This window comes from Meles meles, chromosome 6 (assembly GCF_922984935.1).
Source record: "Meles meles chromosome 6, mMelMel3.1 paternal haplotype, whole genome shotgun sequence".
Taxonomy (NCBI): domain Eukaryota; kingdom Metazoa; phylum Chordata; class Mammalia; order Carnivora; family Mustelidae; genus Meles; species Meles meles.
The window spans coordinates 63,990,741-64,018,097 of NC_060071.1; the positions used below are offsets into that span (position 1 = coordinate 63,990,741).

At 56.3% G+C, this 27,357-nt stretch overlaps 1 protein-coding gene across 6 annotated transcripts; it reads right to left on the reverse strand.

Moving 5' to 3' along the window:
- Positions 1-703: 703 nt before the first annotated feature.
- PLCB2 (phospholipase C beta 2) lies at positions 704-26,028 on the reverse strand. Of its 6 annotated transcripts, XM_046009412.1 has the most exons (33): positions 25,778-26,028; positions 24,260-24,476; positions 17,921-17,998; positions 17,288-17,356; positions 16,514-16,654; positions 16,279-16,358; positions 16,124-16,177; positions 15,938-16,013; positions 13,453-13,553; positions 13,127-13,293; positions 12,879-13,025; positions 12,553-12,710; positions 12,152-12,234; positions 11,784-11,868; positions 11,043-11,205; positions 10,812-10,921; positions 10,595-10,691; positions 9,480-9,564; positions 9,216-9,340; positions 8,528-8,682; positions 7,847-8,011; positions 7,146-7,245; positions 6,532-6,636; positions 6,298-6,392; positions 6,097-6,172; positions 5,822-5,887; positions 5,483-5,705; positions 5,209-5,383; positions 5,019-5,095; positions 4,830-4,925; positions 4,256-4,313; positions 3,477-3,563; positions 704-3,122 (listed from the first exon to the last, which is right to left on the reverse strand). In XM_046009412.1, exons 4-33 carry the CDS (start codon positions 17,351-17,353, stop codon positions 2,919-2,921), a joined length of 3,420 nt encoding a protein of 1,139 aa, XP_045865368.1. In that variant the 5' UTR covers positions 17,354-17,356; positions 17,921-17,998; positions 24,260-24,476; positions 25,778-26,028; the 3' UTR covers positions 704-2,918. The 6 variants fall into 6 exon arrangements, 5 of the variants coding, with proteins under 5 accessions (XP_045865368.1, XP_045865365.1, XP_045865367.1 ...); XM_046009409.1 differs by lacking the exons at positions 24,260-24,476; positions 25,778-26,028 and adding an exon at positions 21,614-22,032; XM_046009411.1 differs by lacking the exons at positions 24,260-24,476; positions 25,778-26,028 and adding an exon at positions 21,614-22,031 and having other exon boundaries at positions 5,822-5,863.
- Between the last annotated feature and the right edge of the window lie 1,329 nt (positions 26,029-27,357).

The window sequence follows — 27,357 nt, forward strand, 5'->3', positions numbered from 1 at the left end:
GGGGTGGATGGAGACAGTTGCAGGGAAGCTGAGGAGCGGAAGCAGGTCCCTGTCAGGGCCTCGCCCTGGCCTGGCCCAGAGCACCCTGCTGGCCACTGTCCTGAAGGAGCAGCCAGTTCATTTGCTCCAGTTGGTAACCCCAGCCGGGTCAAGCCTGTGGTGGGATGGGATGGTGGCGGGTCTCAGGCCCCAGAGCCTTTGCTCTGACTTTTCCGTAGGCTCAGTATGTTCTGAACAGAAAAGAAATAGCAAAATTGAAAGGGGGGGGGGGGAACCGCTGCGCGTGTGCTGCAGAGCACGGAGGCCCCGACAGCCCAGCCGGAATTAGAAGCTGTCGCTTAGGGAGCCGAAGGCTGACAGGAGAAGGAGCTGCGGCAGGGAGCAGGCAGGCGCACAATCGGCACTCCCCCCTCACTTCCCCTCCACCTGCTGAGCCTCACCCTTTGCAGGCCCCAGGCTGGCAAAAGGGCTTCTTCCCAGAGGTGCGCTACACTAGGCTCCTAGGCTCCTGTCTGCAGTCTGTCACTCTGTCTGCCACTGGCCACCCCCTCCCAGACCCCCTTCTTTCCTCCTCAAGTATCACCAGCCCCCTCAGCCTGTCACGTTGCACCAGCTCAGCAGGGTTGGGCCTGGTGGCACATGGCTGGGAGATCCAGGGAGCTGGGGAGGAGTGGGGGGTGCAGGGGATGGGGTGAGTCAGCAGGGGACTCTGGTATCTGAGTCAGCAATGGGACTGAGAAGGGGGTAGGGACCCTTCCCTTAACGTAAAAAGTGAAACTGAGGCACAATGAGTGGACAGGGAACCTTACCCCTGCCCCACGGGTACACAGCAGGAATTCACCTACCCCGGGCCCTGAGGGAGGGCATTAACTCCTCCCCAGCACTTCCCCTGCAGCCAGAGATGAAGTCATCTCCAGGGCCCAAGACTCCAGCATTTTCACAGGGGGCACCCCGCCCTTTTTCCAGAGTAGAGAAAGCAGAGAGGTGGGTATCTGGGCCTCCTGGGAAGCTCCCAGCCTCTTGTGCTCTCCTAGCCCATTCCTGGGCTTCCCAGCTCCACCCTGGGGGCCCAAAGACTCTGCCCGGTCTGGTCTCCTTGCCCTCAGCAGTCATTGGCAAAAGCTGGGGACTCTTCAGTGGGCTCTCTTCGGTGTTGGCTCTGGCTTATGCCCGCGTGCTTGGGTCAGTGAATTCCTCTAGCTTGGATCATCATTCCTGTAAGGCTCTACCCCTGGGCTGGCAGGGAGATGGGGCAATTGAGTGCCCCGCAGGAGAGCTAAAGATGGGGCACTGCTCTGGGGTACAAGCATCCCACCCTTGGCTATAGCCAGTGCGTGTGCAAACCAGATGTGTCAATGACAGGCCTTACTATTGTGAATGGGCAGGGCCCCTAGTCCCAACCTGTAACCAGGGAACACTAGGATCCTGGTTAGAGGTCAGGGTCCCAGAGGGATGGAGGGTAGTGGTGGTGATTCCGTTTATTTTCCGAAGGCACAGGGCTCAGAGCTAATGGCATTTGTAGTAACTCTCTGATGAGAAAACAACCTCTTCCCAGAATCAATCCCCACCTGCCTTCTCCCAAGCCATTGCCTGTTCCCATTTGGGATCTGGGATCACACCACAGGTGCAGTGAACAGCTGCCCACAAACCCCTTTGGAGCAAGTGTTGGATTCAACCATAACCGCCTGGTGTAGAATCTGACCGTTGTTACGCCTGCCTGAAGGGGCCCAGGTGGCCTGGAGGTTCACAACTCCCCAAGAGGAAGGGGGCACCATTACCCTAGGCTCTTCTGCTACAGCCCTGAGGGTAGAGACAAGCAAGGGCCACGTCTGGGTGGGGGGTGGAGAAGAGGGGTGACCTCATTTTCCAGTGGTTGTGGCATCAGAGCTGACAGAAAGGGAAGTGAATCGCCTTCAGGCTCAGAAGCAGGGCCATTTCACTGGGCTCTGGAAGGGACCTCACGCTGGGATTCAGCTCCCAGGGGTTTTTCTCCCAGGCCATTTCATTTCAGGAGCATACTCCCCTCCTACCCCCCATTTCTCAGCTGTAGAACAAAGGCCAGGCTTAGGCAGGAAATATTGGGACGAGGGTTCTCTTTAGTAGGAGTGAGGAGGAGAAAAATAAATAAATCTCATAGGAGAGAAAAATGATGCTAACCTTATTAGGCAGCCTGAGCTGGGGTACATACTGAGGATGTACCCACCCCCGCGCCAGGCCTAGGAGAGTCCCCCAAAGACCTTCCTTAGCCCTCCCTACTAGCCAGAGGCCCAGTCCTCTCAGCAGACAGCTGAGGCAGCTTTTCCATGTCAGCCTCCCATCCCCCACAGGCAGGAGGCCAGGGGAGGGACCTCAGCCCAGGATCCTGGAAGCAGCTGTCCCCAGGGAGCTCGGACAGACTCTGTATCAGGGAACTGACAAGGAGGCCGACTCGGGACAGGTCTGAGAAGGGGCTTACAGCAGCAGGGTTTGGAGTTTGGTCCTGCTTGACCTAGAGGGTCTAGAGTGGAGGCTCCAGACAGCTAGGCCTAACCCTCTAGGTAAGGACACAGAGTCCAGAGTGGGGCGCCACTGGTGACACACTAGGGAAAGGAGAGTGGGGCCAGGACCCCATTTCCTGCCTCCCAGTCCGCATCCTTTTGCCCTCAACAAATGTGAGACACTTACTCAGAGGCAGAGAAGAAGGATGAGGAGTAGGAAGTCAGATCAGAGAGGACCTTGAAACCTCAGATGGGCCCCTGCCCTGATGGTAGCTGTTTCCTGCCTCCTCCTCTAGCCTGGTTGTTGAGGAAGGGACTCCAGAGTCCAAAAGAGCCCCAGCTTCCCACAGCCTTAGAATGGGCCTTTCCTCCTGGGGGAATGGAACCCCATCCCAGAGAAGAGTGAATGTCCTTAGAGAACGTCCCAGTGGGATGAGGGCATCAGAGGCGGCTCTCCTCGGCGCCTGCCTTTGCTGTGAGTGGGTCCTGGTCACACAGCTCCCTGAAGGCCTCACAGGGCCTCTCAGGCCTGTCCTTGGCCTCAGAGGGTAAGCAGTTCCTGAGGCAGGCCTTCACCGACTCCTTCACCTCCGCCTCCAGGCCCTTCATCCGGACCTCGTACTCCGCCAGCACCTCCTGCTGGAACTGTAGGGACAGCAAAGACCACCGCCTGGCTCAGGAGGGGCCCACCTGCCCATTCTCCCTCCTCTGGATAGTCAAACAAGGAGATGCCCAGGCTGTTCAGCTCTCCCAGGAGACTGGGGTGGTGAGGGGGTAGTGGAGACCATCAGGGAGCCTGCCAGAGAAGGGGATCCCAACCAAGCAAAGAGATCTGTAGAGCTGCCTCATCTTAAAGGGCCCCAGGACCCCGCGGGAATGAGGACCTGCAGCCCACCAGCGAGGGGTGAATCCCCTTCCTGCCCCCACCCATCTCCTGACTGGCAGCTCCCCAGTGCAGGCCAACTCTCCTGGCTGACAGGGCGGTAGTCCCTGTCACACCTGCTTTTCCATCTCCCGGATCTGTTCCAGGCAGGCTGCCTGCTTCTCCTCTAGCTTCTCCTGGTGCTTCTCCAGGTTCTCTGTCATCTGGGTGGGAGTGAGAGGCAGGGAATCAGGACAGCCCAGAGAGGCAACCTGACTTGGAATCCAGCTACAGTCCCTTATCCAGCTATAAGACTTGGGACGAATTTGTTAACCTTTGAACAGTTCTTTTTAAAAGTATAAATGAAGATAATCGTCTGTCTTGCTGGGTTGTGCAGGACTGTATGAGACAGTTCTTGGCTTAAAGAGTACCACACAAGGTCTAGATTCAGTAAACAGACCCCACAGAGCCCCCCTCCCAAGCACCCCAGCTCAGCCAGCTCTGTTACTGTTGTTAATAGTCCCAGGAGAGCTTTAAGTCCATTCTCAGCAGGGCTTTACTTCCTCTTCTGACTCCTTGGAGCCTCAGGAAGTCCCCCTCACTCCCTCATACCCACCCACCCCAATCCCATCCTCCCCTGGCCAGTTAGCCCTTGTCATTTCCATCCAGGGCAGCTGGCCAGAGACATATCTCTTTAGGCTGGTACCCTAACCTCCACACAAAGGCCAGAACCCTGGGGTAGCCCAGGAGCTCCACCTCCCCTTCACTGCCTCCTCCCATCCCCAACTGCATGGGCCACTCAGGACTGTGTGCTTCCTGAAGACAACTTAAAGTCCTGGGACCACCCCATCCCTCCTATGTAGAGCGTGAGTGTCTGTGTATGTGTGTGTGTGTGAAAGACACAGCTCTTACACACCTGCTTAATGACTTGCACCACCTCCTGGATGTGAGAGTTGTTAATCTCTCTCTTCAGTCTGTTGGGGTGATGAGAGTTTCAGAGAGGGCAACAGGCCCCTAGGAAGAGCTAGGTATGACCAAGTCTCTTCAGGGTGTAGACCAAATGAGAACTCTACCATAGGAGCAGAAACTGCCTGGGGGTGGGTGGGAGGGGGGCGGGGTGGTGGTGGTAATCATGGGAAGCCAAGGAGGAGGTTAAGGGGCCTTTGGGAGCTCCTGGGGCTGTCTGAGGAGAGGGCTTCCCCTAAACACACTGTCCTTCACGGCATACAGGGCGGGCAGCTGCTGTCCCAAGGTTTCACCTCCCTGTTCAAATGATTAGTTTACCCTGAAATTCTCTCTGCTCAGAGTGATGGCTTCTGTGGCCCATGGAGAATGCTCTGATCAGAGGCGACAGAAATGGCGTTACCTCCCAGAGCCAGGGGACAGACACATCTCTGGGAAGTGAGTCGGGATCCACTTGCAGGGAGGCCCCTTCACACCTAGTGTGGTCCCTGCTCAGACTGACCCAGGAGTCCGAGTCAAGGGCGCACCTTTCCTGAGCCATCTTGTCAGGGGTGACTTTGACCATGGCCTGAATCCGCTCCAGCCTCTTGGCCTCCAGCTTTTTCTTCATCTCTTTGGTGTCACTACAGAGAGACAAACATCAGGGAGATGTTCTGTGGGACCTGAGCCCTCCCGGTGAGAGGTGAGGGCCAGGCATGGGTGGGAGGCAATCATACCTCTCCAAGGTCTCCTTGAGGGTCTTCAGCTCTGCCGCCTGCTTCTCTCTGGCCAGCTCCATCATCTTGGCGATTTGCTGCGGGACAGTGCAGGGACGGGCTTAGTTAAAGAAGCCCTTTGCTGTGCGGAGGCTGGGGCAGGGGGCAGGTTGGTTGGTGGTGGCTCCCGCCCCTCCCCCCGCGCAGGCACCTCAGCCACTTGCTGCTCTTTGCGCTTCAGGATGCACTCGTACTGCTCCTCACCCTGCTGCAGCAGCTCCAGCTCCAGCCGGTCCTGCAGCTCGCGCGCACGCGCGTCCGCGCCCTCGGGGCCCTCGGGGCCCTCGCCCAGCGCGGCCCCGGCGGCCTCCTCGCACTGCAGGGTCCTGAGGACGCCACGTGGGGACCGGCCTTGAGCCCTCGGCCGCCCCCCGCCCCCCGGCGCCACCAAGGGCTGAGCCCGCCGCCGCCGCCGCCGCCCTTACCTCTTCTTGCGAGAGCCCTTGCCAGGGCCGAGCCGGCGGCCCCCGCAGCCCCCAGCGCCGGGCGGCTGCAGCCCGCCCAGCTCCGCCGCGCCCCTCTGCAGCAGCTCCTCCCAGCGCCGCGCGCCGCGCCGCTCCAGGTCCCGCAGCTCCTTCTCGTGCCGCCGCTGCAGCTTCACGACGCCCTTCAGCTCCCGCAGCTCCTCCGGGCTGGCGGTCCGGGGCTCTGCGGGGGCCGGGGTGAGGTGCGCGCCGCCCGGGAGCCCCCCACTCCCACCCCACGGGGTCCTGGGCCATCCCCCGGGCTCGTTCTCAAGATCACTGGGACTCAGCAGGCCTTACCCGTAGCTTCTTTCATAGCCTCCTCCTTGGCCCTGGCCCCAGCTGCTGCAAGAGCCACAGGGTGGGCTGACAGGGGTCCCGGGGTGGGGGTGAGGGTTGGTTCTGGCCGGCTCCTCCCCGACCCCTGGGGGGTGGCAGTATGGACCCCCTGCAGCGCACTTTCCCAGCAGTCGGTCCCATCCCAAGTGAAAGTGTGTTTTGGGGGGATGTTCCTGTGAGTACCGCTGGAGAGGTCGAGGCCCTTCCAGTCTGCGGGAGGATACTACGGTGCATACCTGCAGACCCATTGCTCGTTGGGGCCAACACCCCGTTGACCGGGCCGACAACTGGACTCCCAAGTGGGAAGGGTTTCTGTGTAGGGAGAGTAGATTAAGAACAAGGCTCCAACTGCTCTCTCTGTCTCTCAGCCTAGGACTTTGGCCCCTCCCTCATCCTCCCTCCGAGAGGGCAAAGCTCCAGGACCAGGCAGCACAGACCTCAGGCAGACCTTCCATGGCTTCCTTGAGCTTCACAGACTTCTTGTCATGGGCACTGAAGAACTTGATGGGATTGGCCAGAGCCACGGTGAGATCTGGGTGCATAGGGGCATCATGGGACTGGTGTGGAGTTGTCCCTGGAAGGCACCCCCATCCCACCTACCCCCAGGCTCTCCTGTCATGCCCAACTCTGGAGGTTGGCTTGAGGAGGAGGGGGTGGAGTGGACCACCTACCTGCCCAGGTGTCAGGTACATAGTCCTTCAACTCCAGGAAGACAAAAAGGGCGGGCATGGTAAGGGGCAAGTTGCTCTCGCTATGCAGGCACAGATGGTGGTAGCCTGTTGGGCGGGACGGGATAGGCAGTAAGCCATGCCCAGGGCCACCCAGCACTGCAGGAGCAGCCCAGTTTTTAGCCTCTGGTTTAGAGGCAGGGAGACCAGAGTCTGAGTCTGGTTTTTTACTTTTCCTCCTTATGTGACGTTGGGCAGTTTCCTTTAAAGCTCATGAGATTTTCCTTAGCTGTGAAATGGGGTGAATAGGATCTCCCTCATGTGGTTATGGTTAGGATTAAGTGAGAAAGTGTTATAAACCCATAACTCATCTTAGGTGCCCCATAAGTATCAGTTCCTTGGTAAATTGCCCCAGTAGTTCCAGAAAATTATAGGCCTTCTGTGGCAGAGGCCCCACCGCTGGCAGTTCCCTCTTCTTGCCCCAGTCCTCATACATGAGAGGATTAGGTAAGGTCTCAGGGACACCCCCAGAAGCTGCTGCAGCCCCGGGACAGGCTCCTAATGCTGGCCTTGGTCTGCGACTGACTAGCGACAGCAAAGAAGGACTCCATCCTTACCAGAATTCAGGGCATTAATGGGGATGATGCGGTGTCCAAGAAATTTGTTGCCTTCCTCCAGTACAGCCACCCTGAGGGATGCCAGCTCAGGCATCAAGATCTAGGGAGAGTTCGGGACAGGACAAGCTGGGGAGGGGAGAGGATAGCCAAGCTGCCCACGTCCCTGGCTTTAGAAGTCTTAGTGTCAGTGTGAGAACACGGCAGGTATTACCAGATTTGGCGAGGACAGAGGGCACACTCTTAGGCCACACACATAGGCATTCTCTTAGCTCATGCCATGGCTAGTCCACACAGGGGAGAAGGGCTGGCTAGGCAGCCGGGGGCTTGGGGGTCCTGGTGCAGACAGTCCTGGACAGCCTTGCCAGTGAGTATCCAATCAGGACAAAAGACCCCTGCTGGACTGGGACTCTGTACCCTGGACTGGGGTTCACAATACTGCCTCTCATCCTAACAAGAACACACATGTGCGTGAGCACACGCACACCTGCGTGCGCACATACACACACGGATTCACACATAAAATTGTTGAGCAAGTAAATTTCAGTAAATGTGAATTTTGGACTCTTAAACATCAGGAGGGCACAGGGTGAGGGGTAGGGAGAGCAGAACGATGAAGGACCTTTATTTAGTTCCTCTTTTCTATGAGTAGAGGCCAAGAAGTGGGGACCGATCCCAGCCCCTGCCACACCCTAGCTCCCCACCTTCTCAAAGACAAAAGGCTCCTCCTTCCAGACAGGATTGATGGAGTTGGCGCTGGGTGACAGCTTGGTGCGATAGCGCCTCTTGGGGTCCCCAGGAAGGCCAAAGAGTTCCACTTCCACATACGTGCGCACACTGCGATCTGACAGGAACTGTCCAGAGATGACCTGGGGACCCACGGGAGGCTAGCCTCAGCTCTCTACCACCCCCACCCCGAGCTCTTGCCTTGGACCTAGAGCCTCTAGCTCCTGGAGCTGAAGCACCTATTCTTGGCTACTGTGAAGGACCCCATCCAGCTGGGGCCATGTGGCTCAAGGACTTCGGCTAAGCTCTGAGCCACTAGGTGCTTCCAGCATTCAGGGAAGAGGCGTGGGCCTCCCCACCTTCCTCCCCAGGCAAGAAAGGAAAACAGCACCCTCCCCGAGGGCCTGGGGCTCCTGCAGCCCCACTCTGCCCACTCTTCTCCCCTCCCCCACCCCAGCCTCAGCCCTTCCCCTTGGTTTCCATGGGGACCAAGAGGCAGCCTCCAGTGCTGAGGAGGAGGCAGTTTCCAAGGCAACTCTCTACTGCAAGAACTGGTTTGGGCTGAAGTTTTCAGGATATCAGGGGAGGGGGTTGGGAGTGGAGGAGTAGAGCTCCTGTGCCCCAGCCCTCCCGGCCACATGTCCGCCTCAGGGGCTTGCCGTGATGGAAAGGGTGGTGGCCACCACCACGTCGATGCGGTCCACTGAGAAGGGGTTGAACTGCTTGTCCGGCCGCCGCATGAACTCATGCTTGAGGAGGTAGCCACTCTGCCCGTTGAACTCAAACAACGCCATGTTCTGCTGCATGGGCAGGTCTGGGGAGAGGGCGGGAGACAAGGGCACTCTGTGAGCAAGGCCCAGCCCCAGGTCTGCACCTAGTCTCGATCTACGTCCCTCAGCCTCTCCCGTCTTGTGGAACGGGAAGCTTGGGTGGACTAGAATGATGAGGGCTTCTCATGACCCAGCCTGCTTCTCTAGGGTGTCTCATCACTCAGGAAGGCTCCACAGGTGGAAGTTAGCGGGAGCAAGACCGCGGTCGGGCCGTTACTCACAGCGGAGGCTGAGGCCAGTGAAGCCAGGGTTCTGTGGGCTCATTCAGGCAGAGAAGCCAGAACTTGGGCCAGCACTCTGGCCTCATCACATGTGTACTTGCTCATACACGTGCCATCATATAGGCGCGAGCCAAGGCATTCATATCCCTAACCGCTCACACGCCCGCGTGCGCCAACACGCCTCAGCCAACCTCAGGACTCCAGGTCTGTTCTAAAGACAACCCCCCAGGAACGGGGTGAAAGTAAGAGAGCCAGGGAGCGGGTGCAGGTTCTTAGGGGCCTCAGAGTACCCTCACCCATTGTCTGGAAGTTGAGGGCCACCATCTGGCAACCGGCGTTCCAGAACATCTGGGGCATGTAGTTGGAGGAGTCCATGCGTGTGCCCTTTGGGTAAATGCGGCTCATCTGGCGCTTGTTGTAGCTAACTGGGAGTTGAGGAGCTAGCCCGAGGCCGTCCACACCCAGAGGACCCAGCAGCTCCCTCTGTGCACCCTGTCCCCGGGCCTTCCCCACCCCACCGCCCCACCTGGGGACCCTGGCTAGGGAGGCCTCAAGGATACTCCACAAACTGCACTGAGGCCTTGGAGAGCAGGTCATAGGCCTTGAGCTCTGTGAAGGACGAGATGACATAACTTCTGTTTTTCTCTGTATGGGAAAGAAAGGGGGGGTTGTCAGGTGGGTTCCCCCCCCTGCCCTCCTCCCTGCCCTCCCTTCTGGGGTAGCTCCCTCCAGCACAGACATCCCTTCAACCTAGCAATGCCCCCAGGCCCAAGTGTTGAAGAGGCCAAACTGCTACGCAGTCTGAGTGGCAAATGGCGCAGGAGACATGCACGCAGAGGGGGTGTGGGCCACAGTTCTGGAGGGTGAGGGGCTCAAGCCTGGGATGGCACAGAGAAGGGGGGCCCAGGGGGTCGGGAAGCTGGGAGGATGTGCAGAGGGTGAGCGCACAAGCTTTGGCTGAAATGTGAGGGGTGGGGGCATGGGTGGGAGGTGTACACCGGGCGGGGGTGGGGGGCAGGCATGCCTGGGGTGGGCCCAGGTGGGGGCTGCGGACTGCGGTTTCCAGGCAGCAGTCAGTGTGGTAGAGGCCTACACTGCACAGGTGTGTGTAGAAAGAGTGTCCACGTCGGAGGCACGCCCAGCTGAGAAGAGCAGTGAAGCTGAGTAGCGTGGGTGCACACAGAGAGGGAGGGGTGTGAGGGAGGGGCAGATGTACCCTGGCCAGTTTCTCTGCCTGTGGCCTTTCTCTGGAGCTCTGATGCCCAGAGGGGTCAGCACCCCTGGGCGTGGGCCAGCCCGAAGCACCATTTGGCCCCCGGGAGCCACAGAGCCTGCAGGAGGCTGCAGGAGCCCCAGGCTAGTAGGGTTCAGATGGCCTGTCCTAAGTGGCCTGCCTGTCACCGACACACTCCAGAGCATTCTGGTTGGTGCCAAGTTCCTCAGTACGGCACAGGGAAGCTAGGAGCCACTGCCACTTAAAAAAGCCCTTTGCCTGCCTCCTCTGCTGGCTCTTTCTATAAATAGAGCCCCCACGTCCAAGGAAGGGGGGATCCCTTGTCCCCTTCCTCCCACCCATCCAGCTGCTCTGCTGTCAGGACATACTTCTCAAGGGCCTTCTCCTGAATCCAGCCTAGCTTCCAGCTTAGCATTTTCCTCCCTCCACGTGCTCACTTACGGGCAGAGAACTCAAAGGAGATGAACTTGGTGGGCTGGATGTAATTCACTAGGCTGGACATCTCCTCATAAGCTGTCACCTCTAGGCCTGCTGTGCCCTAGGGAGGAGAGGGGAGGATGGAGAAGGGGAGGGCAACCCAGGGAGGTGGCCCCATGTCAGCTCCTGGGGGGCTCCGCCCTGGGAACAAAGGAGGGGTTTGGGGCTGCCCCCTACACACCTCATCCGACTGCATCTTCTTGAGCTCCTCCTCATCCAAGTTTCCCGATTCCTCCTCCTCCTCTTCCACCTCTTCCTCCTCCGGCTCTGCCCCGTCCTCACCAGCCCACACTGCCACACGCACATCCACATCCGTCAGCACTGGGACCACAGTCCCTACACATGGCCCAGCCCCTCTCTCCCCCTCTAGGCGCTTCCACACCCGGACCCCTCCCCACCCAGGCTGACTCACCTGGGTCCTCTCCCGCAGAGGTGCTGGGTGGGCAGCTGTTCTCAGCCCCGCCACCTGGCTCCTTGCTGGGGGTTGCTGGGACAGAAAACTGGTTCTTTTTGTTCTTGATGAGGATCTTGCCTCGGAGATCCTCAGGGCTGGGCAGGGGGATGCCTGGTTTCAGCTGTGGGAGAGAGGAGATGGTCGGTACCATCTCCATGCCTTCAGGGTGCAGCCCAAGCTCCTTCTTCCCAAGCTGTGTTCCATCTGCCCTGCCTGTCCTCCTGCCCTTCTTTACCTCCCACTATCTCCCCCATCTTGTGCAGTGCTCCTGCCATCCCAACTTACCCAGTTCCTCAGACAACACTCTTCTCCCTCACCTGCCTAGAATAGCATTTCCTCACTCTCACCAAGATAAATCCAATTACCCCTTGGATTCCAGCTTGCCATCCCTTCCTCCAGGAAGCCTTCCCTGATGCCCAGGTACTCCCATAGCAGCCACTGGTTGCAATGTCCTGGTTACTTGTTTGTGTGCCCACTAAAGCTGAGTGACCTGAGAGCTAGGACTGTGCCTTTGTCACTAATAGGCCCCTTAAAGCCCAGCACAGTGCCCGAGACATGGTAAGTGATAGGATCCTGGCCCCACAATCCTCCCAGATAAATCCCAACATCCTCTGGGGACATCTGCCTCCTTAACCTGGCCACCACGCTGCCCCAGGCCCCGCCCCCAGGCCCAGATGTCCCACAGCGAAGTCCACTCACCGGGAACTTTTCCAAGGGCTCTGTGAGCAGCATCTCCCCAAACATCATCCGGCAGTATTCAGCCATCTTGGCCTGTTGGCGGGGTCTGCAGGGAGCAGAACTGACGTAGGGTTCAGCAGCTCCACCCCCTCTTGTCCAGGGGTCCTTCTGGACCCCTGACCTGGGTCATCTCATTGGGGACGCAGGGAGGTAGGGACATAGACAGCAGAGCCTGAGGTCCTGAGGAGCTTGTATGGACACCTCGGGTGGGTGGTGGGAAAGCTGCAGGGCATGACTAGAGATGGGGGAGGGGTGGGGGAAGGCAGCTGCAGGCAGGAGATGGGGACAGGGGAGAGAAGGAGGCCGAACAGTTCTGGTCTGATACGCACGAGTCCACATGGTTTTCAAATGACAGGATGACAGGATAGGGGGAGGTCTTAAAGGCGCTTTCTGCAATGGCTTCAATTGCTTCCTGGAGGAGAAGAGGGCGGGGTGGGGAGGAGGTCAGTGGTCCAGGTCCCTCCCCACCCACCCCACCCCACCCCACCCCACCCCACCCCACCCCACCCCTGCCCCTAGTGGCACCTTTCCCCACTCCCCAGTTTCAATATGCAGAGAACTGGAGGGCCCCCGTTGGCCCTGTCTCCTCGGGTCCCCTCTAGTGCCCTCACTGATCTGAGGCCTCCCAGCCATCCTTCTTTTCTGTTTTCACCCACTCCCCTAATCCCTAACCCCAGGGCCCTTCCCTAGTGCCACTGCCACCAGCTTCCACGCCCGCCCCGAGTCTTACCTTGAAGTAGATGTCTGTGGTCATGGTGAAGCCGTGGGTGATAATGGGCTCCTCGTCAGGGGGCTTCCCCTTCCAGCAGTCCAGTTCCACGCAGCGGCAGCCGGCCAGCAGCACCTGGCGGTACATCTCGGCCGATGACAGGCCAGAGAACTGGCCGGCTGAGGCAGAGCAGAGGGGAGAGGCTGGTCCAGCTCGCCCCCTGCGTACTCCCACACAGTCCATCCTTTTGCAGCCCGCGGCCCACCCCGCAGAGGGATGGATTCAGGGGAATAGGAGCCGCCCCCCGACCCCAAGAGGAGAGGGCACGCCGAGGTCACCCTGGTCACCTGTCAGGTAAGTGTTGTGTGAGGAGTTGATGAAGTAATGGTTGAGGGGCTGCGTCATGTCTTGGTGGAGAAGCAGCTTGTCCTGGGCCAGCACGCTGTTCTCAGGCCCGCAGAGAAACCACACCATGCCCTCAGGGGAGAGCTGGCCTGGGGGTGTGGGCAGAGGCCAGAGGGGAGAGCTGTCAGGGCTGCAGCCCCTGGGCAGGGTGGGTCAGGCCACAGAGGGGAGGGGCTCCCTGAGTCCTCACCCCTCTGCACGTTGATGCCACTGGGCTCATACTTGTCGATGAGGCCCCGCACCTGGTCAGGCCGCGCCAGCGGAAACAGCAGAGAGTTGAGACGGGGGTCCCTCTGTTTCTGGTTGATGAACTTGGTCAGGTGTTCTTTGGTCATGTAGGGTTTGGCCTTGGCGTGGCTGCAAGCCAGAGAGGGCACAGGTCTGTGGACCCCACATCCCGGGGCTAGAGAGCACGGACAACCGCCTTCTCCAGAGAAACCACCTAATTCCCAGCAAGGCAAGGAGGATTTTAGCCACCAGCCCTTCCCCAGGCCCAGTCCAGCCACGGAAGCTCACTAGGAAGTGAAGATCTCATCTACTTCTGGCCGAGGACAGAGGCTCATGAGGAAGCTCTTGTAGACGGATTCTGGGAAGTCCTCAGGATTGATGGCATCGTTCTGGGGGAAGAGTCACCTGATCATTGCTTCACCCACGTTTTCCATGCTAAAAACCACAAATGAGGCCCAGACCTGTACAAGGGAGCCTGTCAGAGGGAGGGCTCAGGGCAGGCAGAGCAGCATGGAGCAGGCTCCTGAGCACCCACGTTTCAAGGGGCTGGTTGCTGAGCAGAGAGCATGCTGAGCTGGTCTGTCTTGCCCCTGAACTTGGACACTGGCTAGTCCCTTGGTTGGGGCAGGATCAGAACTAGGAACAACCACAGAAGGAAGAAGAAGGGGTTAGAAGTAAGCAGGTCTGCCAGAGCTGTGGGTGGTCTTCTTTCTTTCTTTTTTTTTTTTTTAAAGTAGAAGGCAGATGTTCTAAAAGAGGCATCTCGAATAGAAACAATGCACCTAACAGCAGAGCCCCCCAATGCATGAGCAAAGCCTGACAGCAACGAAGGGCAAATAGACAATTCAACAGTAGTGGCTGGAGGCGCCAGGAAGCACGAGGAGCAGCCACAGAAAAGACAAACTGGACTTCATCCAAATTAAAAACTTTTTTTTTTTTTTCAAATTAAAAGCTTCTGTGCTTCGAAGGTTAGCATCAAGAAAGCGAAAAGACAGTCCAGAGAAGAGGGGAAAATATTTGCAAATCAAATATCCAGGAAGGGACAACTCAACAATAAAGAGACAAAAACCCAGTGGAAAGACAGAAGATTTGAACAGATGTTTCTTCAAAGAAGATACGCAAATGACCAGTGAACACATGAAAAATCCTCCATCTCATTAGTCACTTGGGAACCGCAAACCAAAAACACAAGGAGAGACCACTTCGCTCCCACAGGACAACTCCGATTCTAAAAAGACATATAGTAACAAGTGTCGTTGAGGAGACGGGAACCTTCGGACATCGTCGGTATGATTGTACAGTGGTCAGTCACTTTGGAAAACGGTTTGGCAGTTCCTCACAACGTTAAATATAGAGTCTCCGTGTGACCCAACTATTCTACCTCTAGGTATGGAGAGTGAAAACATACGTCCCGACAAAGTCATGCACTCGAAGTTTCATAGCAGCCTTATTCGAAATGACTAAGATGTGGCCACAACCCAAAGGTCATCAGCTGATGAACACAGAAGCAAAAGGTTGTAACTCCAAACCCCGGGATATCACTCAGCGGTGAAAAGGAATGATGTGCCGATCTGGACTACAGCGTGGAAGAACCCTGAAACCCTTATGCTAAAGGATTGAAGCCTGACATCAAAGGTCATGTAGTCTGTGATGTCCAGCTTAGGCAACTTTACAGAAAGAAACTGCAAGGAGATTAGTGGTCTGTGGGGCGTCTGTGCCTTTGCATTCCAAACCAGAAAAGCCCCTTAAACATAGTCTGGGATCTGGAAGGGTAACATCAGGCTTAGTTTGGAGCTAGAGCAGAGGGTCTGAACAGGAGAGCCAGACCATATCTCCCTAAGACTGGATCTTGGACCCACTGGTTCTAAGCGAAGAGGGGTCAGTGACTTCTACTGGGACACAAGGAGAGCTGACATATAAGAAGGATGGCCAAGGCGGGAGCTCAGGAGGCAGGAGAGAAGGAGGGTGGAAGTGTAGTAGAGGTCCTGGCAGCGGGCCATCTGCAGGAGCCCATTCCCACCCTCTCTCCACCCCCATGCTTGCGTTCCTGTGACCTTCAACATCAAGGGGGCACCAGAATGCTTGAGCTGTGACTTGAGAGGGAGGAGTCTTCCTGGGCCCCTTGTGGACAGGTGGTGGATGAGGTCTTAGTTTTATTTATAAATTACAAATTCTTATGAGACAAAACCCCATGGGGTACAGGTGGTTCCCCATACAAAGGCTCTGGCCAAGGGGACCCAGGGGTCTTGTGATCCACTTCCCTAGCCAGGCACAAACCCTGGGCTCAGGGCTATATCTGCCCAGAGGGCTCCTTTTTGTAATCCACAGAAGGTCCCTCATGGGGTGACCCAGCCTACATCTTGTAATTAAAAATCATTTAATCAGAAGGGAAAAAAATAATGTTTTCCTGGGTTGAGCTAAACGCTAGGTCTTGGCAGCTTAAACCCTTGGTCTGTTCCCCTCCCCCCACACTCTGCAGAACTAACCTCTTCCCCACCCCGGCTGCTTGCCCTAAACACAGTCCACCAACCACTGCCCTCTGTAGCCACCCAGGCGTAGGCAGTAAAGACCAAACTGCTATGGACCCAGGCACCTCATCCCCACTGCCTGGGATCTGTCTCTGTGCCTTGTATCAGAAACCAGTGCTCTCAGGTTAACTGGTTTTTTGGGCTATTGGCTGGGCCCTGCCACCCCCAACTGGGCCTGGCCACGTAGGCCTCCTGTCAGAGCCAGCTTAGGGGAGGGCCAGGGCTGGGCCGGGAAAACCACTCACCTTGCCTTTTGGGAGGTGGCAAGCACTGAGGGCAGCTTCCACCCGCTTGCGGTCAGCAGGAAACATCTGGAAAAAACTAAAGGAGCAGAGAAAGGCAGGAGCCAAAGAGCCGGGTCAGACCTGGAGAGGGAAGGCTTCGAGGAGCTGGGCAGAAGTGTGGGGAGAGGGAGAGCTGGGGAGTCTCACTTTTTCACGGGAATCTTCCCTTCGGGGTTGAGCTGCATCTTGAGCTTCACCAGGCTAGTGGGGCGGAAAAGCGACTTATCAAGGCCCTGGGGCTGGCGCATGGAGCCCCGCACGCGGATGCCAGGCACGCAGAGGCTGGGCATGCAGGCACTTACATTTTGTCCAAGAAGGTGCTGCGGGAGGCATTGGCCGTCAGTGGGTGCTTGACGAGGGCCAGCACATCTTCGGCCCAGCTCTGCGGGACCCCAGAGCACAGCAGTGGGACCCCTGGCCACACATGGACGTCCCCACCTCCTGCAGCCCAGGCCTGTCCTGCAGGAAGCCCGAGCTACCCCAGGTGCCCAGCCCCAGGCCTGCGCCGCACACAGCCCCACACACACCCTGGCGCACCTTGCCTACATTCTCCTTATAGGAGACGAAGTTGTGGAAGGTGAGGTCTACCATGTCAGGGCCAGACACCACAGTGAGTGTCTTGAGGAGGAAGTTGTTGTCGGGGAAGTCCATGTTGAAGACTTCCCGGAGCTTCTGGCTCTGCAGGAAGCAGAGACAGTTAGGATCAGAAGCATGCCCCTGTCCCCTTTCCACTGCGGTTCTCCCCGTCTCCCCCCACCACACCAGAACGGTGGCCCCCTAGGGTGGAATCCCATCCCCCACAGGCCTCAGCATCTTGGCCTCCCTGACTCCAGGTGCTGGAGTGTGGGCGAAGAGCCCACAGGAAGAGACGAAGCCGGCAGCCCAGCCTGTGTGTGCTGAGTATCGTGTTTGCCATTTTCCATTTGGAGATGGATTCTTAGCTCCCAGTCTCATAGAAGCCTGCTTTCCGCCAACCCCTTCCTCCAATTTTCTTGCCGGCATTAGACAAATACAGGCAAGTGAGACGGGGAGGGCGGTGGGCCTAAGCCACTCTCCCAGGTAGTCTGGGGTGCTCTGGGGGCAGGACCTGGCCACATGACATCTCTTCACGGTTCCCTGGTACCAAAGCTCTGGCAAGCTCAGGGGCAGCCACACCCCTTCCTCAACTCGGGGAGGAGGCCCTGCTGCCCAGCCTGGGAACTCTTCCCCTCGCTGTAGAGATCAGGCTTGCTATCCCCACACGGGACTCCTGTTCTCATCCCCTGGAACTTGTGGCCATGCTGAGCCTGGGCTGCCACTGGGCCTGCCTACCTTGGGTATCTTGGCAAACTTCCCAAAGCGAGTATCCCTGATGTTGGTGATATCCAGAAACTCCATCTCCTGGAGCGTGCCCCAGCAGGAGCAAAGAAGGGATGTAGACAAAAAGGGTCAGTGAAGAATGAGGAACAGAGAGGAGGGAACTTCCAACGCCCCTTCACATCTTGGCCAACTGCCTTCTATAGAATCCAAGACTTTCCAGGGTGGCCCCCACAAGGTTGGTGGACCCCAACCTTCCCTTCCCACCACTCAGGTTCTCCCTGTTCATGGTGAGCCTCCTCCCTTCTTCTGTCCATTCCTTCCCTGGCCACTCAAGTGACTCCGGAGCTGGGGCCTGCGATTTTGCCCACACTCTCCTGGAATCGCCCCAAGCTCCCCCTCCCTTCCCTACACCCTGATGCTGAGACCCTTCTGGATCTATCTGAGCTCTCAAGTTTCCCAGAACCACAGGTAGAAAAACAGGCTTTTCCCTTTCCCTCTCCGGGCCCACAGGAGCAGAGGCTGCCCCAGAGCCACCCTCCCAGGTCATCGTGTACTCCCTGGGCATTCACACCTCCACCCCTGCACTATCAAAAGGCTGCTTGGACTGAGTTGCATCAGCAGGAGCTCAGGGAGGGGCTGCCTTACCTTACTCTGATATGTCCAATATAAGTAGTAACCCTTGGGATCCACACGGAGGATAACCGGGGAGGCTATTGTGGTTTCCTGTAGACAGAAGTGGTCAAAAGGAAAAGAAACAGGAAAAGAAAAAAGAAAAAAAAAAAAAAAGACAAAAAAAAGAAAGGGTCAGCTCTCAGCTCTAAGACCTCAGGCCAAGCTTCCCCGGCCCAGGCCAGGGTTTCAGAGTGCACCATCTCTCTGGGAGGCAGCTGACCAGGGACTCTGCAGGCATATTCTTTGCTCTCCAGAGCTCTGGGCTAGGCACAAGCCATAAAACCTCTGAATCAGGGGTGGGGAGGGGGAGAGAATTAGAGATAGCATTTCTGAAAGAGAAGTTTCCCCTCTAAACCCCAAATAGAGGTTCTCCCTCTAGACCCCAAACACGTCTCGGACCCCACCTCCCCCTGTTTTCAAAGGCCACAACTCAGCCAAAGGGGTAGAATGTCTCTTTGTAAGACTCAGTGCTGCCCCCCAGGAGAACTCAACACAGTGAGAGCTAAGAGCCCAGCTGCTGCACTTGCACTTGAGGCCCTACACCTGCTACCTGGCTTCCCACAGGCCCCATCCCCGCCTCCACAAACCACTCCCCAAAGAACCCATCCCCAGCCAATCCATCCAGTCCATGTCTGTGGTCTCCCACAGACCTCAAGCACATTCCCAGCTCCAAGCCTAAGAACCCAGCCCTCCCCTGCCTGAAATACCTTCGGAGAGCCCCCCAAGTCTCCTCGCTTCTGAAAAGCCTTGCATGAAACACTCTAGAACAGTGTGTGTGTGGTTTGCACAGCTGAAAGCCTCTCCAGAAAATCCCCGAGGGCTTCTGGACTCCAGGGAAACCAACCTGTGCAGTAGCTAAGCTAAACTATAAGTCTGTGTGTTAGACCCATGAGCTCAGGGCTCCCTGTTTGCTGAAGCCCGGGAATGATCACTGCATGCGCTTCTAAACTCCCATTCCACTCAGAGCGCACAGGCTCGCCTTCATTTTGATGGTCTTCGTATGCATATAAAACAAGATAATGAAGTTGAAGTTTCCAACAAGGCATGGTCATTGCTGCCCACCAAACAAGACCACGTGCAGAATTTACAAAGGAAATGGTAAAAAAAGGAAAAAAAAAAAAAGGTTCTCAGGTCAAGGATGGTTAGAGTCCGGGGTAAAAAACACTTTGTGAGGAGGCTAATTTTGGAGAGAACTATGTTGTGAGCTCCACTCTCTGCCCTCCCCACAGGAGGGTTGGCGGTGACTGACCCCTCACTTTAATTTTTTTTAAAGATTTATGTATTTATTTGATAGAGAGACAGAGAGAGCATGAGTGTGTGGGCCTGAGCACAAGCAGGGGGAGGGACAGGCGGAGAGAGCAAGAAGCAGACTCCCCACTGAGCACAGAGCGCTGTGCAGGGCTTGATCTCATGACCCTGAGATCATGACCTGAGCCTAAATCAAGGGTCAGACGCTTAACCGACTGAGCCATCCAAGTGCCCCCTGACCCCTCACTTTAAGTGTAGTGAGGGGTTTCAACTATGCTTAGAAAGCTTTGGTCCCCCATGCAGCTGTGGGGCAAAGTAGACTGGGGTCTGACTCCTGCCCAGGAAACCGAGTGTCAGAGACACTGAGACCCTGGTTGTGCTCTATGAGCCCACACCCTGGGGTGTGTTGGTGCAGTGAACAGAGTGTATGTTCTGGGGTTCAGAGTGGTCCTGTGGGAAAGAGGGGCAGAGCCCAAAGCTACAGGAAACTGGATTCCAAGGACCTGAAGAAGTAATTTTGAGTGACCTCCCAAAACAGGGATGGCAGAAGGATCCTTATGTAAGGGACCACCAGTTCGGTGGGCAAGGGTCTCCTCACTTTGAGGAGAAGCCTCAGAAATGTCCACCAGAGAAGGACTAAGCCTAACATTGTGCGAGGCTCAGAAAGCAGGAGCCCGTTGATGATAGAACCTGTTCAGTTAAGAACTTTGCTACCCCCTCCACCTCCCTGCCTGCACCCCATGGTGAGGAGGGCTTGGAGGAGATCAGAGACCCCTGCCACCAATCTTAGACCACCTATTGCCCACATAAACCACTCCTAGAAGGAGGAGGGCAGAAGACATCATCCAAGACTTGAGTTCAGAATTATAACTCATTTCTGAAATAAGACTGCATTTTATGAGGAAAAGTGATCCTAGGATTGTCTATTACCCAGAAGCAAATGGAATGTCTTGTGACTGGCTGAGTGTCCTTCCATGAGCAGGAGAAGAGCTTCTCCCACCATACACTATGAAGGGGCCATGGGAGGCAAAACTGAGCTGGGAGTTGGTTACATCTTTTGCCTCGGGCTTATTCAACGCGGCAGGACATACTCAAGTCGTTGGCCAACTGGGCTAAAGGCATTCTGAGCAGAGCCCTGTCTCACAGGCACACATGCCCTGTGACTAGGCTTAGGAGATTCCTGCTCCTGGAGTCAGGATTCTCGGGCCATGCCGTGCCCTGCGTCAGAGAGGGGAGTGGGGCACCCAGCTACACTGTACTGGCCTGCAGAGAAGGCCATAGAGGGTGTTCCCACCCCTAATGACCCTCTGCCCAGTCAGGTTACACACACTTCCCAGAGGAACTGAGAGAGGCCACTTCATTTTTCATTCTGAGCCACTTCCCTCATTCCACAGTCTCCTGGGACCTGTCACCACCATGCCACGTCGCCCACACCACTCGCAGGGAAGCAGAAAGCGTCTCACCAGGGACCTCCTACCCATAGTCATGGCAACAAGATTACTCAGCCTAGTGCAGCCCTGAATGGCCAAGAGCCCCAGGCTGCCTTAACTCACAGACCCAGAATCCCCTTATCACACCTATGAGGAGAATGAACCAGTCCTAAGGCCTCCTCTCCCCCCAAGAGCCTTCCAGCTTCCTTCCCAGGACCAGCCCACTGTGATTAGTTCATGGGTCTGCCCAGCAGCCTCATGAAGGATCCCACGATGTTCTCTTGCCTGTCCAAGGGAATCCCTGGCCTGTCCCAACATTTTCAGAAGCCAGGAGGCCCAGAGTCTGGGAAGCAGGCCCCAGTCTGAGAAGGAAAAGACAGCAGAGACAGAGAGGGACAGGGCAAAGCAGCGGCTTCCCCCTTTCCTTGCCAACAGGCGGGTGGCAGGAGCTCAGCTGAATGCAGCCTGCAGAAGCAGAAGTCGATCAGTTCCTTCCTAGGCCCCTGGGAGCAGAAGCCTCTGGTTCTCCCTTAGGGTCCCCCTCAGGCTTTATGGCTGCCGTGCAGCAACTTGGGGAAGAATGGGGCCTCCCTGGGCCAGGGCAGGGCCAGATGGAGAAGAGCAAGAGCAGGGCATCTGTGCTAGGAGTAGGGGCCTGGCCCTGCCACAGCTTTGGGGGCTTTGCTCCCACTCGTGCTGAGATCAGGATGCCCCCTGCTTGTCTTGGGCGTTTGGGGGTCGGACAGACCCCAGTGCAAAGAGAGTCCCTCCCGTGAGAGCACCCCGGAGGGCACATCCTCCCATCCCATCCCAACACAGAGCTCTAGCCCCAGCTGTCCCGGGGGTGAGTGTTCAGGGGCACATACCCTTGCCAGGCTGTCCTGTCTGCTGCCTGGCCATGCCACACCGACACCACACGGGCAGACATAAACCAGTCCCCCCCAAAGCCCCTAAGGGCAGGGCCCCACCACCCCAGTGCCCCACTCACATCGTCCCATTTGATGAAGCGCTCCCCTTGGCTTAGATAAGCCTTCACCTTGGGGGGCAGCAGGACGGGGTTGAGGAGAGACATGGTGCTAAGGGTCCCTCTCTGGAGAGGCTGGACAGGCACACACGGACAGGAGGAGGGAAGGAAGGAAGGCCGGCTGGAGGTGCGCCAAGCTGGGCTCACATGGCATCCGTCCTAAGAGGGTCCGGAAGTCTGGATACTCTTAGAGCCCCCGGGGTAGCAGCGGCTGGCTGGCGGCAGAGCTGAATGCTTTGGCCAGAGGCCCGTCTGCCTTTTAAAACGGCCTCCTCCCACCTGCCTTCAGTAGGGGGGTTGGGGGGAGCTGTGGTCACTGCTCCTGCCCAGGGAGGTTAGGCTCCCCTCCCCAAAGCCCCCGCCCTCCGCCTGTGTCTCAGCACTTCCTGCTCAGGGCTTCCTTCTCGGTGCTCTTCAGGACTGAGGGGCGGGTTCCTGAGGCCTGGTCTCCTTGGAGCCCGGGCTGGTGGGGTGGTGTTGGTGGTGGGTGAGGGTTCTCAGTCCCAGGAGTAGTCTCTGGTCCGATGAAGCTGAGGGGCTGGAGAAGGAGGGGACCACGTGGGTGTACTGGTGCCCAGGCCGAGCCTGAGGGGAGGGTGTCAGGAGCTCCCAGGGGAAGGGACCTCTGCAGAGGTGGCCTCTAAAGCACGGGAGTCTCTTCCAGGGGCTGAGGAGGCTGGGACACCCCTGGAAGTGGGAGTTGAAGGTGAGGCAGGGCCCAGCTGGGATTGGGTGTTTTGAATAAGCAAAGTTTGCTGAACACCCAGCTCCTCTTTCTCAATGCTTCCTCCCATGAAAATGAGGTACGAGTGAGGCAATCACGCCTCTCAGCCGCCGCCACGCATAACTAAGTCCTCTTGGCCCCCTGGGCCTGGCAGGGCCTGGACCCTCATAGACCAGACATGACCCGACACACAGTTACACCAGGCCACCAGCCTCCACAGTGTTCTCTTGCCAGGCTGTCTTCTCTGCTCCGTGCCCAGGGCCTGGGGAGAGAATGCTGGGACCAGGAGGCTGCTTAGAGAGACCTCGGCTCTGGGTTCGTTGCCAGGATACATGAACTTCACACTGACCTGGCCCAGGGAGCTCAGTCCCAGCCTTGCTCAGCCAGCTCACTTCCTCTTGCCTAACTTGCTCCTCTTTATCACCCTTCTTAACTTAGCTGGGGGAGCAGAGAGCTCTGCCTGGGACTTCCTTCCCCTCTCAGGGCCTGCCTTTCTGCCCTAGGGCCCACCGTGGGCCTTTGTGCCACCTCTGAACAACTGTGGGACCCTCCCCCAGGAAAGGGATTCCAAAATTCTGAGACCAGTGGGGTGGATCTGGTAATAAGACCTCACAGGCTATGGCAGAAGCTCTGGAGCTCCTCTCTGCTCTCCTGCTCTCTGCCCTCAGAACTCATCCTCTCTCCCCTGCCTCCAAGCCTGCAGGCTTTCATCTTTCCTTCCTGCCTCCCTCCAGCTTTGTGCACCTCTGGGGGCCCCTCTGGTGCCCCAGCAGTTCCCTGTTCCCTCCCAGGGATCAGGTTCCCTCTTGGTCTGTTTGAATGGATTTTGCAAGGGAAATCCTGGCCCTTTCCCAAAGACCCTACACCTGTCACCTGCAGCCGTCCCTGGTCCTGCACCCAAGTCCTTCTCCCTCTTGTCTGCCTTGAAAGATAATCCCCTCCCTCTCCCTCAGCCTGGGGAAGGACAAGAGACAGACTCCTCTCCTGTCATGGGATTGGGGATGCCTCAAGGAAGGCAGAGATTTCAGTACTCCTTACTCTGATCCTGTCGATCTTGGGCTCTGAAGGTTGAGGCGCTAATCCACAGAATAGAGCCTCACCCATCTTTGGCCAGTGATGGCCATGCCTGGACCCCATTTTTGAGACCCCCCCCCATTGTAGCTTCAGTAGGACCTGTATTCTCCTGCCCACTTCCTACCTAGCAGCCCTCAGAATGCAAGAAATCCACGCAACAAGGGGAGCCAGGAAAACCTTCATCAAAGAGGACTTCGTTTTTTCTTTTAAAAATACACTTAGGTTTCTTAAAATGTGAAATGACAAAGAAAAATGTTGCATAAATCATGTTGGAGTGGCTAAGGAGAAAAATCAGGGAGGCCACACGAATAGCCAGTTCGGGAAATGGAGCTCCTGGGCTGAACTGAGTAGCAGGCACCCCACACTGCCCATCTCACCCGCCCCCCCGCCCCTCAGCAGGGCAGAAGGTAGCAGGGCGAGGGTGCCCCCTGGTGGGCACACTGGAAAGCACGTGCCTCCTAAGGGAAAGGCTGGGGATCCAGGCAAGGAGGACTCTCGGGGAGTCACTGGCAGGTCTATATCCTGTGTGATCCACAGAGACAGGTTTGCTGGAGAGTTTGGCACGTGTGAGTTTTGGCGGCCAAGAACTTGTGTTCAACATAATCCCTCCCAAGGAGATCCTGGGGCCTAGAACCCAGGAGGCAGGTCCGGAATTCTCAGGCTCACTTGTCGGTTTTGTGTGGGGACCCCATGCTGTGGTTTCCCAGCCTGTTCATCAGAGATCAGTAGTGGAAACTGAACTCTGTTCTTCACCTGATAACCAAATAGGAGAGTCAGATTGGCCTGGTTTCTTACCTGATACCATAACTTACCTGATAAAGCAGTGGGCTTTGGGAGCCTGGAGACCGAGGGCACCTCTCGGGCCGATGGCTAGCTACTTTCAGAATGAAGATGCCTTGGTTGTTGAGTCCTCAGGGGTTCATTTCCCAGACTGTCATAGGGAGTCACGCTCACCGCTCCATGAACCCAGCCACTGACCAGCTGTTTTATCTTGTGATACTTAACCTTCCCGTGCCTCCTCTTTCTCACCTATAAAGTGGGGATCATAATACCTCAAATGGCTGTTGTAAGCCTTCAACAATATAATGTATGGAAAGTACTTAACATGGTGCCTGCCCCTGAGCTTAGTAGTATCGTTATGGTTATCACCGTTATTTATTAGTGGACACTGGCAAGGGAAATACAGTTCTCATTATGCCGTCCTCAGTATATATGCTGTTCTTTCCACAAGTGTCTTCACTGACATGCATTTTGGAGTGATTTTTTTCTTTCTTTTTCTCAGAAGTTTGTGTGGATCGGGGACTGATGGATCTTCCCAGGGCAGGCAGAGTTGGGGTGCTCCTGGTTGTGAACTTGAAGCAGGCTGTCCCCTGTTGAAGCAGGCAGGCTGAACTCATGAAGTCATGAGCATGAGGACTCAAATCACGGACAAGGGCCAACCTCCTGCCACTTTTTTTTTTTAAAGATTTTTTGTTTATTTATTTGACAGAGAGATATCACAAGTAGGCAGAGAGAGAGAGGAGATAGCAGGCTCCCTGCCGAGCAGAGAGCCCGATGCGGGGCTCGATCCCAGGACCCTGGGATCATGACCTGAGCCGAAGGCAGAGGCTTAACCCACTGAGCCACCCAGGCGCCCCCCTCCTGCCACTTTTAACCACCACAGTCCCACAGTGGATGAGGCAGGTGGGGGAGTGAGGACCAGGAGCCGTCCACCCATCCAGCTGTTTGTCCAGCTGTGGCTCTAGGTCTAGCCACCCTCTGCACTTTGAGGGCTGGGTGTGGATGGAGGCAGCTGAGAGGCAGGTGCTGGGGTTCTGGTCCTTTGGTGAGGAGAGGAAAGACTATAAAGAGTTTTCTGCAAAAGCCCAGGGGGAAGACATTGCCTGTCCTCCTATGCCAAGCCCTTCTAGAATCATAGAAGGAACCATCTGGGACTTAAAATAACTCCCATGTGTGTTTCCCTTTGTTTTTTTGTTTTTGTTTTAGTTTCGGTTTTGGTTTTTGTCGTTGTTTTTTGTTTTTTTTAGAGAGGGAGAGGCGCAAAAGGAGAGGGAGAGAATCTTTTTTTTCTTATAAATGTATAAGAATTTTATAAATTTTTAAATTTATTTGAGAGAGAGCATATGTGGGGGTGGAGGGAGGGCAAAGGGGGGAGAGGCAAAGGAAGAGGGGAGGAATCCCAAGCTGACTCTGCGCTGAGCCGGTCATGGGGCTCAATCCCACAACCCATGAAATCATGACCTGAGCCAAAATCAAGGGTCCACCGCTTAACTGACTGAGCCACCCAGATGCCCCCCATGTGTTTCCCTTTTAAGTGCCATCAAACTTACCTGAAGGAGTGAGCGCTGGGCCCACCCTCAAAACCCAGAGTTTAGTCTCAGCCAGAGCAAAAGTTTGCCATGAGATCTTGGCAAGTTACCTGAGCTCCCTGATCTATTAAGCTTTCGATTCTTTCTCAGATTCCTTCCAACTCTAAAAATCGTTCTCTTTCTAATCAGAAGGGCCAACCTCGTCACTCTTCTCCCCTGCCTTCCCTCTGACAGGTGATAAACCTAAAGATGAGAGCTGCAGATGGCAGGAAAGTTTGGCTCCTACCCCAGCAGGATGTTCTTGGACGCAGTTTTCATATTCTCTGCCTCTGCCTCTGTTGATCTCTCTGTGAGATGGATCCGTTTTTCTGAGCGCAATGGGAGGAAGTTAGATGCTGTCCTTCTCCCGGTGGGCTGGGTGTGTGACCCATAAGCCATGCCCTCAGAGCCGACCTTGTCAGCTGACTTTGTCCTTCCTCCTGGGCTGGCCCACCTTTTCTTTTTCTTTTTTTTTTTTTTTTTAAGATTTTATTTATTTATTTGACAGACAGAGATCACAAGTAGGCAAAGAGAAAGAGAGAGAGGAGGAAGCAAGCTCTCTGCTCAGCAGAGAGCCCAATGTGGGGCTCGATTCCAGGACTCTGGGATCATGACCTGAGCTCAAGGCAGAGGCTTTAACCCACTGAGCCACCCAGGAGCCCCTGGCCCACCTTTTCTATCAGGGCCTGGGTCAAGGCACAGTGAACAAGCCCCTTACCTTTTTGGATAGCAGGAAGCCAGTGAGGGCGGGGAGTGTGTTGGGAGATACGCTCGGGATCCTAAAACTTCCTAACCCGCTAGACGGAGAGCAGCCTGAACCTCACAAGGTAAAAGGAATAGGGCTCAACAGAGAGATCCGGGCTGGGCTCCAAGGCACCAACTGTACAAGGACAGGGTAGGGAAGTGGCAGCTTAGCAGAGGCATGTGTGAATAAAACTGAGGGGTTTTGCTGACAGCCAGTTCCATATGAGTCAAATGAAAAGGCTGCTAGCTAAGCGGACAGCCTCTCGGGCTGCTGAATTAAAGGACTGAGCCCAGTGATTCTCCATCTTGGTATCTAACAGAAGGGCCTGGGAAGCTCTGGGAATACTGTGAAACAGGCCGCATCCAGACCCTCTGAACCAGGACCTGGAATGGATGGCTGGGGAGAGGGAAGCAAGGCGAGGAGTTCGGATTTCATAAAATGCTTGACCCTTGGCTCCGGTGAGCCGCTAGGGCTCGAGAACCGAGAAAGACTCAGCCCCTTCTCATTCTTGGCATGTGTGTCAGACCACAACCGAGATACGCGGGGGACCTCAGTTTAGGATGCTTTATCCTGAGGAAACACACAAGCTGGAGACCATTTGGTGAAGGGCAGCGAGGATGTAGGGAGCCCACACATGCTGTGAGGACTTAGAGAAAACCACAGCATGGAAGACAGCGGTGGTCTACGAGACCCACCTTCAGAAGCTTAGACTTGTCCTCTGGGGTCCTAAAGGTTAGAATCTTAGGTGACGGTCTTAGGTCAGGCTTCTCATGAAACACTATGAGACAGAGATTTGCTTGCGGGAAGTTTATTGGGA

What these genes read in the sequence shown, in the direction of transcription:
- PLCB2 (XM_046009409.1), bottom strand. Translation starts at nt 21,697, where the DNA reads ATGTCTCTCCTCAACCCCGTCCTGCTGCCCCCCAAGGTGAAGGCTTAT. An exon ending in CCACAGACATCTACTTCAAG is followed by an intron (nt 12,235 to 12,552) that starts GTAAGACTCGGG and finishes CTTCTCCTCCAG; the next exon opens with GAAGCAATTGAAGCCATTGC. An exon ending in AAGGGCTCTCGCAAGAAGAG is followed by an intron (nt 5,384 to 5,482) that starts GTAAGGGCGGCG and finishes TGGCGTCCTCAG; the next exon opens with GACCCTGCAGTGCGAGGAGG.